The sequence below is a fragment of the Brassica napus genome, chromosome C5 (genome assembly GCF_020379485.1).
Source record: "Brassica napus cultivar Da-Ae chromosome C5, Da-Ae, whole genome shotgun sequence".
NCBI lineage: Eukaryota > Viridiplantae > Streptophyta > Magnoliopsida > Brassicales > Brassicaceae > Brassica > Brassica napus.
This window is the reverse complement of record NC_063448.1, coordinates 52,368,078-52,384,498: the sequence shown is the minus strand read 5'-3', so window position 1 is coordinate 52,384,498 and position 16,421 is coordinate 52,368,078. Positions and strand designations below refer to the sequence as shown.

Genomic DNA, 16,421 nt, shown 5'->3' with positions numbered 1-16,421 from the left:
TCAAACCATAAAGAAAAAAGTTCATGGGCCGGTTTTTCAGACCCACCCATATCCGGAACCGGCCTCGGCCCAATTATGTTTTTAATATAACAGTTTTTTTTTAGTATAACAGTTTAACAATTTGTTAATCTAACTAAAAAGTGAAACAAACTAAAAGTTATAAAAAACCTTTTTTCGGGTAAAATGTGAAGATGAAAGTTATTTAGTATAATTTATCTTGCTAACAATTTATTCTCATGATTGTGAGTTGTGTATATTCAACTTAGTGCGTAATAATGGTTTTTTTCAAATGGAATTTGTATAAAATTGATATACTATTTGAAGAACACAGTGTGACAAGAGAAAGTGTATTCAAACACAACAATGGTCAATGGAAAAAAGATCATAAAATCTAACACAATACGATATATAAAGTTCAGATAAAAAATGAGTATGAGATCAGAAGTATGTAGTATATATCTCTAAAGGTTTATATGTCAAAATTTCATCAGTTCCTAAGATCCATCAGAAAGGAAGTAAAACAGAGACAAAGGAGTCTCTGAAGCTCATCTAAACCTACGTTTAGTCTCTCCATAAGCAACAACCCCAAGCACCGTTATACTATACCCACCAATTCCCATCACCGTGACCGGGTTTCTGAAAAGCAAGATCGAGATCACAACCGCAACCGCTCCTTTGGCGTTTCCAAGAACCTGAAAAACATTGAACATTAGCACCTACTAGTTTTGTAAATTGGTGAAATGTTTTTTTCATTTTGTTACCTGGAGGGTAAGTGCGCTGGTGTGCTTGGTGACAAGAAAGTTCAACAAGTTGGCTGAATAAGCCATTATAGAGTTAACCAAGAGAAGTACCCACATGTACTTATGTTGTCTTGCGAGTGATAGTGTCACACTCATCACATCTGGTTCCATTACTATTGTGACGGGTAGAAGCGCAATGACGGCTATAGGGGACATGTACAACATCAAATTCATCGAGTTCAACTTTTCTCTGCAAGGGAACTTAAGTGATCTTAAAACTCATTAATATACAGAGTCCTGTTTCATTAAGTAATGATCTTATTTACGGAATTACCCTTCGGAAGAAAGTAGGATGCCTTGAAGAACTGATTTAAAAGCTCTTGCAGCAGTAGCACTGATGCACATAATGAATCCAAACCAGTGAAAACCTGGCTCACCCTGTAGCACAAAATCAACAAGAAACAACATGACAATAACGAATATTCGACGACGACAAATACTTTGCAGGAAAACAGACAAATCACAGCACAATGTTGATTGTAAGAAAATGGCAATAGTTATAAGAAGAAAGTCTGAAGCTTTAGATAACACAGAGCTCGAATAATAAGCCAAGTAAAAAGGATGAAGCTTTAGATAAATAACACAGCCACAAGCTAAATGTATACTAAACGTAATCACATTCATGTAAAAGATCATGAAACAAAGCAAATCTTGTTGTGTATTAGACACAGTCACACAGACGTGGAACACAAGCAACCATCTTTAATGTATTAACCTAAACATTAGACATGTAAACCTACAGAGACAGAACACATATCTTTTGATTCAGATGAAATGTGTTGTCTCTGTATATTAACACAACACAGGGCTAAACGTAATCACAATCATGAAACAGAGCAAATCTTGTTGTGTAAATGTATGAGACACAAACGTGGAACACAAGCAATCATCTTTAATGTAATTTAACCTAAACAACGGATCAAACATCTAAATCTACAGAAACAGAACACATTTCTCCTGAATCTGTAAAACATCACGAATCAACAGACAGGACAGAGAAAACGTTTACCCCACTAGCGATCACGACACCGGTAACAACAGGGACGAGAGCACCATAAGTAATCCAAGCCTCTCTCTTAAACGTCATGAGATACGCAAACAGCGCTGTGAAAAACGGCGTCGTAGCCCCCACGGCTTGATTAAACGAAACAGGAAGATAACGAAGGGAGACGTTTCCTCCAACAACGGAGGCGCAGAAGACGACGCTGAGAGTCGCGACTTTCATGAACTGGGAGCGAGATTTGAGGTGCTGGAGAGGGACGAGCTTGAGGAAGACGATGGAGAGGTAGCTGAGGATGGCGCAGGCGGACATGTGGCACATCGTGAGGAAGATGGGGAATTTGAATCCGTAGTTTGAGAGGAGGAACTTGTTGAGGAGAAGGACGCCGATGTTGGAGGTGTACCAGAGGATGATTAGGGATAATATGAAGAGGGTTTGTTTCTTCGGGGAAGATGATGAAGAAGACGACGATGAGGACATTTCTGGTTTTTGATCTGGGTTCTTCTTGTTGTTGTTCATCTTCTTCGTTGATGAGATGAAATCGAAATGTGGTTGGAGTTTTTGATAGGAGACGAGATAAATTAGCTCCTTGCCTCGTGCATGGGGATGAGAGAAAGTATTGAACTGTTGTGTTAGTAAACGTAATTAATGCAACATTATTAAATTTATAAGACAATTGATCATCTTAAAAGCAATTTAGGATTTTTTTTTTTTGTCAAATTGGTATTCATGGCAGTTTGTTTTCCTCGGATTAGGTAAGAAATTTGGATAATTGGTCCACGATCTAGATTTATTATTTGTTAAGACATGTGTTTTGTTTTCAGTTGTCTTTGAATGCAAATCTTCTGTTTTTGTATGTTAAATGAACTCTTACGTGTTATATACTACTCCCGAATATATATGACTTGGCTAATAAGATCGTTTCAGTTCCAAAGAGAGAGTCCCTTGAAGCTTCCGAACATCGTGGCTTGATTCCAGGCAGCGGAACGGGACAATAGCGGCTTCATCGACGACGACAAAGAGCTTCAGGGGGAATGCTGGTGTATTGGGTTGAGTCGAGCTATATATTTAACTTTTTGCGGTTTTACGCCTACATGAGAATTACGGTTAGTCGATCGAGGTCTTAACCAATGACTTTTTGTTGTTGCTTCGCTTTTTCTCTGAGCTATCCCATGGCCGGTCAGCCATCCACCTTTCCAACCAGCTCCAACCCTAAGCCGGGCTGTTAGGATCCATGAACAGCGTGTTTTCAGGTTTCAGGTTGCTCTTCAAGTCTTGCTGCAAGTATAAGCCAGATAATATCATTAGGCATTTATACCAACCCGATGCTACTGGCTACAATTGTGAAGATATCAAACTTCAGGCCTCATAGAATTTTAAGGAGCTTTTAAAGACTGCATTGTCTAGAAGTTCAACTTTAATGGTCTTGCACGTTTCTAAATGATTACACATAAGCCTCTAAACCCCTAAGTATAATAGCATAGAAGATATATCTGGTACACATGAGAGTACCTGATGTGTGAATGCATAAGCCAATGCTCTTTTCCTTCTCATTGTCGTCTCGTACTTATTCAACAAACCTCCTTTGAGTGATTGATGTTGTTCCAGTTACAAAGGGTTGAAAAGCTAATGCATTCCCAAGATCCACTCATACGAAGTGACTGAGTTACAAAAAACGCTGGGCAGGATAATGAAACTTGGAAGTGGTAAATGACAACTGCATCTGAGAGTACACAAAAGTGACACTTTTAATGCCTCTAATCTCTTTAGCATGATTCTGAAGAAGTTACTTATGGCCAGCCTGATTCTCTTCTTACATCATGATTCTCCTGGAACAGATTTGTGACTGTACACGAATGAGAATCTAGATAAATTTAAGGTCATTTGCAGCTAACTTATTCCCTTAACTAATTCATTGATTAAGGGAATTATTAGTTGATGAAAATCGCAAGGTCTCTGTTTTTGGGTCTTAAGGGTGTTGGTTTTTGAATATATGTTGTTAAGTGTGATGTATTGGATTCTACATCTTTCATTAACACATCTTATATATTCCATGGAAAAACAAAGAGTAATAGAAAAAGATGTTTTCATACCAAATTATAAATTTTAGACACAAATTAAAGTTTCATTACTATCGATAGGAATAATGTTTGTTCAAACCTTCTATACTTTCTTGATTTGGCACATCAAACTCCTATATTTCTTTTTTATTTACTTCCTACTCACAGAAAATTTCCAAGGAATTTCGTTCTTTTTTAAACAGGAGGTATTAACAATTTTTAAGCTCATTACATTCCCCATCAAAAATTACCTTGGAATTGAGAAAAGTCTGGAGGTAGTTTTTGTTTCAAGCTATTTTTAATGTTAGACCAAAAGAGTATAATGCACTATTCATGTGCAATTTTCTTAGTTGATTTTGTGTGGATGGAATGGTTTATACAACTCAAATGTGTAAATACTTACACTACATATTTACTTAGTGTACTAAGAATTTTTTATTTCAAATATCCTTTTGAAACAAAGCTTAATGATTTTTTTTATAATTTCAAACATTGCCCAAAGAAAATAGCTTGAGTTAATGTTTTGCAAGTTGGTAACTAAACAACTATGTTCCACAGAGGCATGAAAATCAAATAATAGTAATACTAAATTATATAGTTATATATTGTAAGATTTATGTTTAATTAATTAATTAATTATTTGCTTGGCAAATATCTAGAGTCTAGTCATGTAAGTAGCTTTTTGTGATTTGTTTTATGTTTAGTCGATTAACAACCTGTGACAATAGCAACGAACTTCTTTAGGATGGAGCACTCGGTTGTGACTTCTTATTGGTACTTGAGTGACATATTTTTGACTCGTAAGTATCGATGATTAGAGTACCTCTGTCTCCAATAAAAATAAATTTAAGTTAATCTGAAAAAACAAATTTTGATATATATTAGTGTTACTATGTTTTTTTGCAGGACCCATGACATTAGTGTTAGTTGTCGTAAGTGCTTCCGCGGTCATTTAGCATCTTTTTTTTCCGGGGTGACTGTTGCCATAATCAAAGATGCTTATAAAGATTATCTATGGTTGTCCATGTTCAGAGGCATGTCTCCACGTCATATCTAGTTTCTTTGCGATGTCACATCTATATCTTTTTCTTCTCTTTTAATCAGATTCTAGAATGTTAGACTTTAAACCCTATAATGTTACATGTAAACATGAAATGTAATGACTTATAATAGAAATTGGTATATAAAAAATGTTTTGATTCCTCAAAGCTTTCAAAAGCGAATTCGATATATATAAAAAAAGAATGTATTGATCACTCAAAGCTTTCAAAGGGAAAGTATAATATCAATCACCTTCTGCTTGTCTCCAAAAGGACATGTATACAAACTTTTTTTTATTTCTCTGGCATTTTTTTCTTGTATAGTTTGTATATTGAATAATTATAAAACAAATAAACTGAAACTTACTTTATGAAAACACACAAAATTAAAAATATAACACTGAAATCTTTGAATTCACACATATTGCCAAAACTCCGGCATCATAAAAAAATTATTGAATACAAAATCAACTTTTAAGTCATTGTGAATGTTGCAACGAAGAAAAACAAAAGAAAATAACATATAAAGTTACTCCTCTTGTTCTTTTTCATCCTCTTTGGGTCGAGTGGATATAAAATCAAGTTTCGTCCTATGCTTCTTCCATTTCCTCACAGCCAGATGATGTGGGAGAATAGATACAAACGAGCTGAGAGATGCACTCTTGAGCCTTGGGTTTTCAGTGTGTCAAGTGGTTTTGGATCAGCTTGTTTCAAAGTTTGAAAAAATCGGAGGATGGAATAGGGCTATTGAGTATGACAATTTCATCGAGTATATACGTTCGTTTTAAGCCCATATTACTTTTATCTTGTCCTCTGTAGAAAGGTAAAATAGCCATACTGATTCTGGTTTTTTTGTTGTCTAATTGATGCAAGTGTTATTTGACTGTAAAGGTATAATACTATTCTCGTTGCTTGAATCACATTCTTAGACAATGTGCAGAATAGGGTGTGTTTGTGTTTTGATGAAATATAAAATGCAGGGGTTGACTGAGAAGTTTAAGGAAAAAGGATACGGCGTTATCACTTATCAGGCTCAGCTACTTTCAACTACGAGGCCTGCATGCTCAAGTCTTGTGGATTCGCATTGTTTTAAATGTACTAAACACAAATTTTATTAAATCCAATGAAATAAAATTTTGTTTTGGTTTTGTCAAAAGGCCCATAAAACGAGTTTAACGGTCCAATTGTCCCATAGAATTTGATTTCGTTCCATTATCGAGGCCCAATATGTCTTAGATTGATAATTATAATCAAACAAATTATTATTGTTGATAAAAAATAATTTATTATTAATATCTTAAGAAAGTTTACATTAACCACCGCTAATATATTTGGGCAATTGTCAATAATAGCACCTTTTGAAGTTTATGTCACAAAAATAGCAGTAGAAGGAGAAAGTCACAAAAATGACATTCATTAAAGGGTAAAATATCCCTAATACCCTTGGTTTAAAATTAAATAAACAAACAAAAATAAATAAAAATAAATAAAATAAAAATAAAAAAATAAAAAAAAAAATAAAAAAAAAATAATTTTTTTTATAGTTTCAGATTACATGTTTTCAGATTCGAAATTTTTATAAATTTTTTTATAAATTTTTTTTTTTTTAATTTTTTTTTCAAATTTTCTTTTTATAATTTAAAAATACTTTTTGAAACTGTTTTTAAAATTTTTATTTTTTATTTTAGTATTTATTTTTTATAAAATTTTAAACCCTAATTCCAAAACTCCACCCCTTAACTCTAAACCCTAAGGTTTGGATTAATTAACCCAAGGGGTATAAGTGCATATTTACCTCTTTAATGAAACCTATTTTTGTGACTTTGAGCCTTGAGTGCTACTTTGGGAACAAAAACTTGGTTTAGTGCTATTCTAGTCTTTTTCTCAATATATTATCTGGTATTAAAAACTCGCAGCACAAAAGCCCATCCATGTATGTTAATAAAATCAAAAGCAGGAACATTACATTTTTGAAAACAATTTTTAGTGACGTTTAAATTGAAACTAATCCCTCTAATTTCTACAAATGATAGGTGAACCCCATAGAAAACATTTAATACATATATATGTCTCTTTCTGAAGATCCAACAAATATATATACTTTTCGCTTGTATCTGGTAGGAAAATCGTGATGATAAGTTACTTATGATGTTTTTTTCTCAAAAATAGACATAATTAACTAACAAATCTGATTTAGTTCAAATTGTCTTTTTTATAAGTCTTAACTTCCATTTAAAAAAAAGTTTTCATTTATGTGTGTTTTCTGTGTTTTGAGGTTTTTTTACATCATGTTTGGAGTTATTAGAACTACTTACAAGTATTTTATCTTGAATTGAATTTAGCATAAAGAAAAACAAATTCTGTAATCTGAGCCAATTTAATTTTTTAAAAAAATAAAAAAAGTGCTTTACCATCTTCGAGGCCGTTGAAACAATAGGGAATGGACGGTCAGGATTAGTTCATAAGCTTTTTGAATTCAAAACACAGTAGTTAACGTTACAATTTTGCTAGATTCCTAAATATCCGATTCAACCCCAAAGAAACACACAAGCAAGCAGAAGACGACGACGATTTCGTTTGATCTCGCAATCTCACTTCCCTTCAATTTTCTTTTCTAGGGTTTGAATCAAACACAATCTCCGATTCTAATGGCAAGCGCGATAACCACTGGGTTGCACGAGTTTCATTTGGCTTCAAGAAGAGCCGAAGAAGCAGGTTCGTAAACAAAAATATCGGAGAAAAGTTTCTATTTTTTTTATTCGATTGTGATTTGATTTGCTTTCTTTGCAGCGTCGAGGCGGTTTCAAGCGGTGCAATGGCTTCAATCGATAGTGGGTCAACTCGGTATCTCGGATCAGCCATCGGAGAAAGAGTTTGTTTCTTGCTTGAGAAACGGTTTGATTCTTTGCAATGCTATCAACAAGATTCACCCAGGAGCCGTCTCCAAGGTTATAAAATAATCTTTTTTTTTTGTATTTCGAGTTGAAGTTTTTATCACATTGTTTAATTTTGATTAAAACCTAAAGGTTGTGGAGAGCTACTCGCATCTGCAGTCGTTTAACAGAGAGTATCAGCTTCCTCAAGCTTATCAGTATTTTGAGAACGTTAGGAACTTTCTTGTGGCGTTGGAGCAGTTGAGGCTTCCTGGATTCGAAGCTTCTGATCTCGAAAAGGTAAACACTTTGGGACTTGGAGAATCTTTTTCTTATGTTTGGTGGTTTAACATGAGGTGTGGATGGCACAGGATAATCTTGAGGCTGGATCAGTGAGCAAAGTTGTGGACTGTATCTTGGGACTCAAGGGGTATCATGAGTGCAAGATGACTAGCAGTGGTTACAAGCACGTCAAAACGCCGACGTTTCAGCTCTCTGCAACTAAGGTTCTTCCGGTTAGTGCTTCCAAAGCGTCTAGGCAGTTGGAGAGAAACGATTGTGCAGATGGTGAATCTGATCAACTCAAAGGTATGATCCTTCGTTTATCTCTTATGTATAGTCACGTGTAGAGCCTGTAACATGTTCCTTCTCGGCCACATCATTGATAGAAACTATTTACACTCTACTTGATTTATCTTGAATGTATAATTTTGATGTTTACAGTGATAGCCAAGTTGGTCGCCGATCACATTTTTAACTCCAAGGAAAATATTGATGAGAATCTTATCTCACTTGAGAATGGCAGCGAGGTAAGCTGAAATGTTCTGCCTCACTTACTATGCATTTGTTCAACTCTTAATACTGTTAACACTCAGACTAACTTGGTTCAATTCTTTGAATTGCAGAACTCTACAGTAAATTTCCAGAAAATCATCTCAAGATTCCCAGAGGTGAGTGTTCATATTGAACTCTTGATAACTTGTTGGATACTATAAATGAATCTACCTGTATTCAATATCTCAGTGGCCATTTGTTGCCTTCTTCAATTAAATAAGACTTGTTACTTAAAGCTTTTTGCGTTGGATATTAGTTTAGGACATGGAAAATCGATGAGCCTTTTGTTATATGTCAATCCCGCTTTGATAGATTAGTCTGACACTGTTGAAATATGTGCCCGGTGTTATGAACAGCTTCAATCAATCTTCAAGAATTTCCTTAACGAAGGCACCCCGAAACCATCAGACGTAAAACCTATGCCTCTGGAGGAGTTACCTGTCAATGAAGATGACAAGGTATGTTTCTTTATTCTTTTCTCTTTATACCAGTAACACGAACAAGAACAATATTAGTATCTTCTGTTTCACCAGTCATCTCCATGTTTTTTCCATCCAAGTTTTGATTAATGCTATGGTTATGTATTCACAAGTTATAGCTTTTATCGCTTACTGATTACAACTGCTCTTTCTAGTGTTAAGTTTACACTAACAAATTGCTGGATATGTTTTTCTCAGTGCCGCACAAGTCTGCTACACACGACAAGTTACAACCATAAGCGTTTACTGAAAACACAAGAAAATGAGCTTGCGGTACGTGTAAAATTTAGCGAAGTTTTGGACAAGATATTTGTCGCTTGCGTACCTCTTTTCCTGTCAACACCTTTTGGCTAACTCTCTTAACTTTCATTTCTTATTTGTCTGTAACACGTGTTCTAATTCAGGCATGCTTATCTTGTTCAGGTTCTCAAGACTTTGTTCATACAAACGAAGCAGGATTTTAAGGAATTTCAGGCTCATCAGCAAAGAGATCTGATGGAACTAGGTTAGTTTGTTTTCTGAATAAACTGTCTGTACTTGTTTTTTCATTTTCTGGTATTAAATCCAACATTCTGGGATATGTTTTCTTATGCACAGGGAATCAGATGCAAGAGATGTCATCAGCAGCTCAAGGATATTACAAAGTGGTGGAAGAGAACAGAAAGTTATATAACATGGTGCAAGATCTTAAAGGTATAAAATAGTTAACACAGGTTTGTTATTTTCATAAATGTCATAATGCCATTTCTAATATCCTGCAGGAAATATAAGAGTGTTCTGCAGAGTCAGACCGATCTTCAACAGTGAAATGAAAGGTGTAATAGACTACATAGGAAAAGATGGCTCTTTGTTTGTTCTGGATCCATCAAAGCCTCAAAAAGATGCAAGAAAAACTTTCCAGTTTAATCAAGTGTTTGCTCCAACAGCAACTCAAGGTAACTTTGCATTTTTACTCAGAGGTTATATAAGCATGTGTCAAGTCTCACACTTCTCATGCGTACAGATGATGTATTCAGAGAAACACAGCCATTAATCAGATCCGTGATGGATGGTTACAATGTCTGCATTTTTGCTTACGGACAAACCGGATCAGGCAAGACATACACAATGGTGAGAATACAAACTAGAAACATCATCTTGCCTTTCTACATTTATACTTGTTTATAAAAATTTCCTGATGCAGAGTGGTCCTCCGGGGAGATCAGCTACTGAAATGGGAATAAACTATCTAGCTCTCAATGATCTCTTTCTGATATGTGATAAAAGAAAGGACATGATGACGTATGAGATATACGTCCAAATGGTTGAAATCTACAACGAACAAGTCCGAGACCTTCTTGCTGAGAACTCATCATGCACCAAATATCCTTTCATGCTGAAACTTTTAATTTTCTGGTTTGTTTATCTATATAACGATCTACCTAGTGTTGTTATTCTTGACTATATATCCACATTAGATATTAGAACCTGCTCCAGTGAGGACGATGGCTTAAGTCTCCCAGATGCTACTATGCATTCTGTGAATTCCACCATGGATGTCCTTCGGCTGATGGAGGCTGGTGAGGTGAACAGGGCTGTTAGTTCCACGTCCATGAATAATCGAAGTAGTCGGTCTCACAGGTTCTCTTCCATAACTAAAACCACACACACACACTCAGAATTATATTATCTAAAAATTCGTTGTCCTTTTGTAGTATCTTTATGGTGCACGTACGTGGGAAAGACACATCAGGAGGTACCATCCGGAGTTGCTTGCATCTGGTGGATCTTGCAGGGAGCGAGAGAGTAGATAAATCAGAGGTTACAGGAGACAGACTCAAGGAAGCACAGTATATCAACAAATCTCTTTCTTGTCTCGGAGATGTGATTTATGCATTGGCTCAGAAGAACTCTCACATCCCTTACCGAAACAGCAAGCTGACTCTTCTACTCCAAGACGCCTTAGGTACTAACATGAATCCTTAGTTCTCTATTTTAGTGGATAAACGATATTCAACGCCTTTCTGTGGTGTCTATATTTCAGGAGGTCAAGCCAAAACACTGATGTTTGCTCATTTGAGTCCTGAAGAAGACTCCTTTGGGGAAACAGTCAGTACATTAAAATTCGCGCAAAGAGTTTCCACAGTCGAACTTGGTGTTGCTCGTGCGCACAAAGAAACTAGAGAGGTTATGCATCTCAAAGAGCAGGTTTGTAGACAGTAACAAATATTTCATTTCCAGTTGAGTATAGATTTTGTGAGCCAACAAGCATTTTTGTTGTATCTTTCTTTCAGATTGAAAACCTGAAGAAGGCTTTGGGTTCTGGAGACTGGAACAGTGTTTCCTGCAGTGGAGTAAAGGAGATAAAATCTCCTTTAAGCAGGCCGATGGCTACAACAGAGAGAACTCCTCCACGTCTGAGAAGATTAAGCATCGAAAACTGTAGCAACGCAAAGGCAAACCTTGAAGATAGAAAAGGTGTTAAGTCACCTTTGGCTTCTCGTCGTGCACAAAGATTGAGTATAGAGGGTCCAAGGTCCTGTAAAAAGGAAGAAAATAGCAAAGGAGATCCCACCATGGAGGTGCAGCAGGTCAAGAGTCCACTGAGTCCTCCTGTAAGCTCTTATCGTACCAGAGCAGTGAAAGTAGATGGCAGAACAAGCATTCCTCAACTCCAGCTGTTGCAGACTCCTGTTAAAGAAGATCCCAGAAACGAGATACAGTTTATTTCTGTGGATTCTAGGACTAATGGAAAAAGTTCACACATACGGAAGTCACTGAGAACAATTGGAAAGCTGATCAATGGCTCAGAGAAGAGGTATGAACATGACTTTATGTCTATGATAATATCATGCATCTGCAGGTTTATTGAAAACGTTTTTGTTACCACAGAAAGGAGAACATTCCTACAAATCCACGGTCACCGCTTGGAGTCTCAAATAATTTCAGTGGTGTGAAGTCGCCACACACAACCAACGCTAAAACACTGAGAAGGCAATCACTCACAGGTGTTATGCCACCAGGACCTGAAAGATCACGTAGATCCTCAATAGGAGGAAATCCAATTGAAAATGGTTAGTATAAGTTCACAACTCTCTTTACTAACGCTTTTTATCAGAACAAAATCAATATCTAAGCTTTTTTTTTGTTGGCCTTCCATAGGTGAAAGTGGTGTAAGAACTGCAAAGACACCTCCACCTGTGCGTTCATCATCAAAGATAGGGAAGAAGAGGACGTAACTAAAGAGTATTGAAGAATAACACGTTCACTTGCTTTGGCTCGAAGCAAAGTTTCTCACTGAAGTCTTCTTTTTCAGCATCTCACTTCAGTTTTATTCATTTTTTCTTCTTAGTAAATAAGAACTCAACTTGAGATGGCTTCTGACTGTAACACAGATGCTTCTGGTTTAAGCCATTCTTAGCAGTTTGGTGTTCTTGTCTCAATATCATTGAATTCATTAATGTCACGGTCATATTTTAAATCGTTACAAATAACTTTGCATTTACTGTTTTTTGTGCAGACTATACAGTTACAACAACAACTTGTGAAAACACATTGCAGGTCATCTATTTGATTTTGCATAAGCATCACTCAAAATCTTCTTGAATCTCCTCAGATCTAACCTCACTTGCTGTTTGGTTAAGTATATCCCCTTTGTGAACTGCCATCCTTTCTGAGTGATGCTTCTTGGATCTCTTAGGATTGGATCATTTTTATCATATTGTTCATACAGTGAGCTCTCTCTTGGAAGAATCTTATAACCAATGTAGTCTAGACCAAGCTTCTTTGCCGGTTCTCCGTAATACGTCTCTGCTGCCCAATCTGTCCCTAGTGGAATGATCTGAATAAAGACACCTCCAGGTTTCATGAACAGAAAATGAGTCATTGCTGCTCCATGCACCCCAACCATGACTGTGCTTGAGTTGAGAACTCTGTAGATCTTTGCTAGTTCTGTTGTTTTGTCAGGTCTCAAAACCTCCACTTGAAACCCAATCCTCTGAGCCAGTTTCACCATCTGGTCTTCGTTTGTTATGGCTCGAGACCCGGTTCTTGAGAACAAAGCTAGCTTAGGCTTCTTAGCGTTTCTTCTCTTTGCTGCTTTTCCCTTGAACCGACGCTCCTCTGCAGCGTCCAGTACGTTGATTCTTGGTCTATAAGCTTGATCAAGTAGGTTCTTGAACTCAGTGATAGTTGTTCTATCGTCTTGCATCTGAGAAGGATCCACAGTTAACTCACCATGGATCTTAAGACCAACGATAGCTTCCTTGAAGCAGTGAGTTCTCTTGTCTTTGGTGAAATCAATGAGAGGATAATCAGAGAGCTGAGAGATAACATCTCCATACTTCATCTCCCACCACTTGTGATACTCAGCAATCACAAAGACAACCTTTCTGTTGTAACGTTTAGATGTTATAAACAAAGGTATGAGCCCGTCGTTGAACTCATGGTAGAGGTTTCCGGTGTATCCTCCGGTGGAGAATAGCACGGCGGGTACTTCATGGGTGACTTGGCAGCTATGCTTATCGCCGGAAAGCTTCACAAGTTTCAGCTCACCGATGGTATCCATAATACTAGTTTCCCACTTTCTTGTGTATGGTTTGATTATTTCTTGGGAGACATGGTCATCACTGGAGGTGTAGAGGAAGATGGAGGAAGAAGGAGAGTGTGTTCTGATGTCTCCTTTCATGAAACATATGTCTGAACGGTAACCGGTTCTGTCACATGATATGCTCTCTTCTGCATAATCACCAGAGGAAGAAAAAAACACTGAGAACCCTTTTCTTGAAGCATCAAGAATGGTAGGAAACATAGGGTTAAGTATACTAACCAGGTTTTGACGGTTTGGGAGGTTCTGTAATGTTCTGTGAAACCTGGTTTTTAATCTCTTTTATTGAAGAATCTGCAGAAACATTATGAAGTGGAATCAGTTTAGGTTAACAACAACAAAAAAGACAGAAGTGGGTTACTTGGATGTTACGGATGAGAAACATAGCAGAGGATTAAGTACTAACCATTTTTAGACGGTTTGGGAGGTTCAGTAATGTTCTGTGAAACTCTATCTTCAATCTCTTTTATTGAAGAATCTGCAACAACATATGAAGTAAAAGTAGTTTAGGTTACTAACAAAAAAACAGACAGAACTAATTTTCTTGTGATACAAGTTAGAAGAAGAATCATACCGATGAGAAAGAGAGCAGAGGGGTAAGGGAAGTAAAAGAGGTGAGGAGCAAAGACAAAACAACTTGAGACAAGTGTGAAGAGAAGAAGATATACAAGCTTAGGCTTAGGTCTCTTTGCGCTGTTCCCAGAAGAATTATTCAAACCGAAGGCATAAGGAAACATCTTCATAGACTCGTCTTGTTTGATGTGTTCAACTTTTTTCAGATTCTGTCTCATCATTTACTTGTTGATCAAGTCACATAGATGAGAAACATATAGAGGGTAAGATAGAACTTTTTCTCAGTAAACAGAACCTCTACCTATCTAGCTAGAGGCGAGAGAAAGAGAGAGATCAAGTAGTAGAGGCGTTTTCTGGGTGTTGTTGTAAGGTTTTCCTTTGAAAACAGAGTTTATATATCTTAAGACAACGACGTTAGCATATACTATTCTTTGGAGGAGAGAGAGAGAGAGACGTTTCTGGTATTGTTTAGGGGGAGGGAGAGAGAAACATACTAAGTCTTGAGGTTTTCTTCTCTCTTGGTCTAGATAGAGGGATGGAATTAGGGAGACGTGTGGGAGAACGAGAAAGGGACTTTGGCCAAACCCATCTTTTGAGTTGCGTTTATATGTTGCTTGGATCACAAGATCCCTTTTTCCTTTACATCATGTTTGGTAAAATGCCTAATTAGTATTAATGTTTGTTATATTAATCGACTTGGTTGGAATAATTGCATCAGTGACATATTAATCTCCCTTATATGGAATTTATGTCTTAATCAACAACTATAAAAGTTGAAATAGTGATGTATTCTATCTGGCATGCTCCAATCTTATTATCTGGGTTCCAGCTAACTTAGATTAACAATCTTGTGGGTTGAACCGGAAATAAACATTTTATTTTTTTGTGGTAAAAGGCTGCATGGCCCGGAACTAGTTTTATGGTTCAAACTTCCTCAAAAAAATCCAAAAATGTTGTTGTCATATCATAATGCCATCGGTGTAGACAAGTTGTTTTATGGATTTAATTATAGATTAAAATATTTGATAAGACCAATCTACTCATAGGGATGACTAATTAAGAACAAAGAATTTCAAATTATTGGATACTATTATATTATGAAGAAGGGAGAAATAATCAAATAGCCAACGGGGGCGTTCTTAACGGTCAAATACATACAAAACGTCGTATTCCAACGAGTACCAACAATATAGAATATATATATTTGTTGTTGCATATATATTTGATATATAAACTCGTTTTATGAAAAATATAACCCACGGATTTTAGTAAACCTCCCACTAAACAACAAAACGTAATGAGTGTATCCAAGAATAATTAAAAGTTGGTGGGCGAAAAAGTCAAATAAAATTTTCAGAAAGATAATAAAAAGTTGGTTGATGGAAATTCTAGAATCAGAATGAAAGCATACAACAGGTCGAAAATATACTGTAATCTAAATTCACGTATAGTTTAAGTTATGTAGAAATTGCTAACGTCAAACTAAAGTATTGCGATTCACTTTAGAACGATATTTGGAAGTGATGTAAAGTTCTAAAAGTCATTGGTACTTAAAAATATCAAGAGGGTTTTGATGAAAAGGGTGTATATTTGTAATTGTCATGTATATGCACATTCACATCATGGTTAGCTTTATGTTGAAACAACTCAAACTATATATATTTTTTTTTGAACACCTCTCAAACTAAATATATTTTGAGAATATGTTTGGATGAACTGCAGTAAAAGTACGCAAAGAGGATCATAGAAGGCCGTGATTTTGCTTTATCGGGATCTGTGAAGTTAGCCATATCTACTTTTGACGAACGATTCGTGAGCAACTCATCACAGATGACCGGAAAGTTTCTTTTAATTATCTATTTTCTCTTTTGATGTTTATGTTTGAAACATCGCTAGTATTATTAGGGCATGTGGTGAGAAGAATAGATATGTTCTTGTTGACGAAACTCATATAAATTTAGTCTACGGAACTATACAACTTTTTCTCTTCTAATAAATTATAATGACATTAAAAAGACTACCATAAAAGAGATTCAAAGAAGAGATCTCCTCATGGCGGTATCAACCAATATAATAAAACAGTGAATTCCTATATATATTATGATAGTAAAATATAGTGCATTAATATTGTGTTTAAGAATATAAAATACTTGTGCTAATCAATCATTTGCTTACAT

General features: G+C 36.0%; 3 protein-coding genes across 5 annotated transcripts; 1 reads left to right on the top strand and 2 right to left on the bottom strand.

The window, feature by feature from the left end:
• Window positions 1-32: 32 nt before the first annotated feature.
• LOC106373962 (UDP-URONIC ACID TRANSPORTER 1-like) lies at window positions 33-4,101 on the bottom strand. The gene is made up of 4 exons (XM_048759297.1): window positions 1,810-4,101; window positions 1,075-1,178; window positions 762-990; window positions 33-692 (listed from the first exon to the last, which is right to left on the bottom strand). The coding sequence occupies exons 1-4, from the start codon at window positions 2,317-2,319 to the stop codon at window positions 546-548; spliced, it is 990 nt and encodes a 329-aa protein (XP_048615254.1). The 5' UTR covers window positions 2,320-4,101; the 3' UTR covers window positions 33-545.
• Window positions 4,102-7,414: 3,313 nt separating this feature from the next.
• On the top strand, window positions 7,415-12,566 carry LOC106452671 (kinesin-like protein KIN-14L). Its single transcript, XM_013894835.3, has 19 exons — window positions 7,415-7,615; window positions 7,691-7,848; window positions 7,927-8,073; window positions 8,145-8,361; window positions 8,497-8,582; window positions 8,679-8,723; window positions 8,964-9,065; window positions 9,285-9,359; window positions 9,510-9,591; window positions 9,684-9,779; window positions 9,848-10,021; window positions 10,090-10,196; window positions 10,270-10,448; window positions 10,539-10,706; window positions 10,781-11,031; window positions 11,110-11,273; window positions 11,360-11,883; window positions 11,958-12,139; window positions 12,228-12,566. The coding sequence occupies exons 1-19, from the start codon at window positions 7,549-7,551 to the stop codon at window positions 12,302-12,304; spliced, it is 2,901 nt and encodes a 966-aa protein (XP_013750289.2). The 5' UTR covers window positions 7,415-7,548; the 3' UTR covers window positions 12,305-12,566.
• Window positions 12,497-14,748, bottom strand: LOC106377173 (xylan glycosyltransferase MUCI21-like). 3 transcript variants are annotated; one of them, XM_013817347.3, is made up of 4 exons: window positions 14,246-14,740; window positions 14,078-14,149; window positions 13,894-13,965; window positions 12,497-13,802 (listed from the first exon to the last, which is right to left on the bottom strand). In XM_013817347.3, the coding sequence occupies exons 1-4, from the start codon at window positions 14,463-14,465 to the stop codon at window positions 12,628-12,630; spliced, it is 1,539 nt and encodes a 512-aa protein (XP_013672801.1). In that variant the 5' UTR covers window positions 14,466-14,740; the 3' UTR covers window positions 12,497-12,627. The 3 variants fall into 3 exon arrangements, with proteins under 3 accessions (XP_013672801.1, XP_013672802.1, XP_048615251.1); XM_013817348.3 differs by lacking the exon at window positions 13,894-13,965 and having other exon boundaries at window positions 14,246-14,748; XM_048759294.1 differs by lacking the exon at window positions 14,078-14,149 and having other exon boundaries at window positions 14,246-14,747.
• Window positions 14,749-16,421: the final 1,673 nt, after the last annotated feature.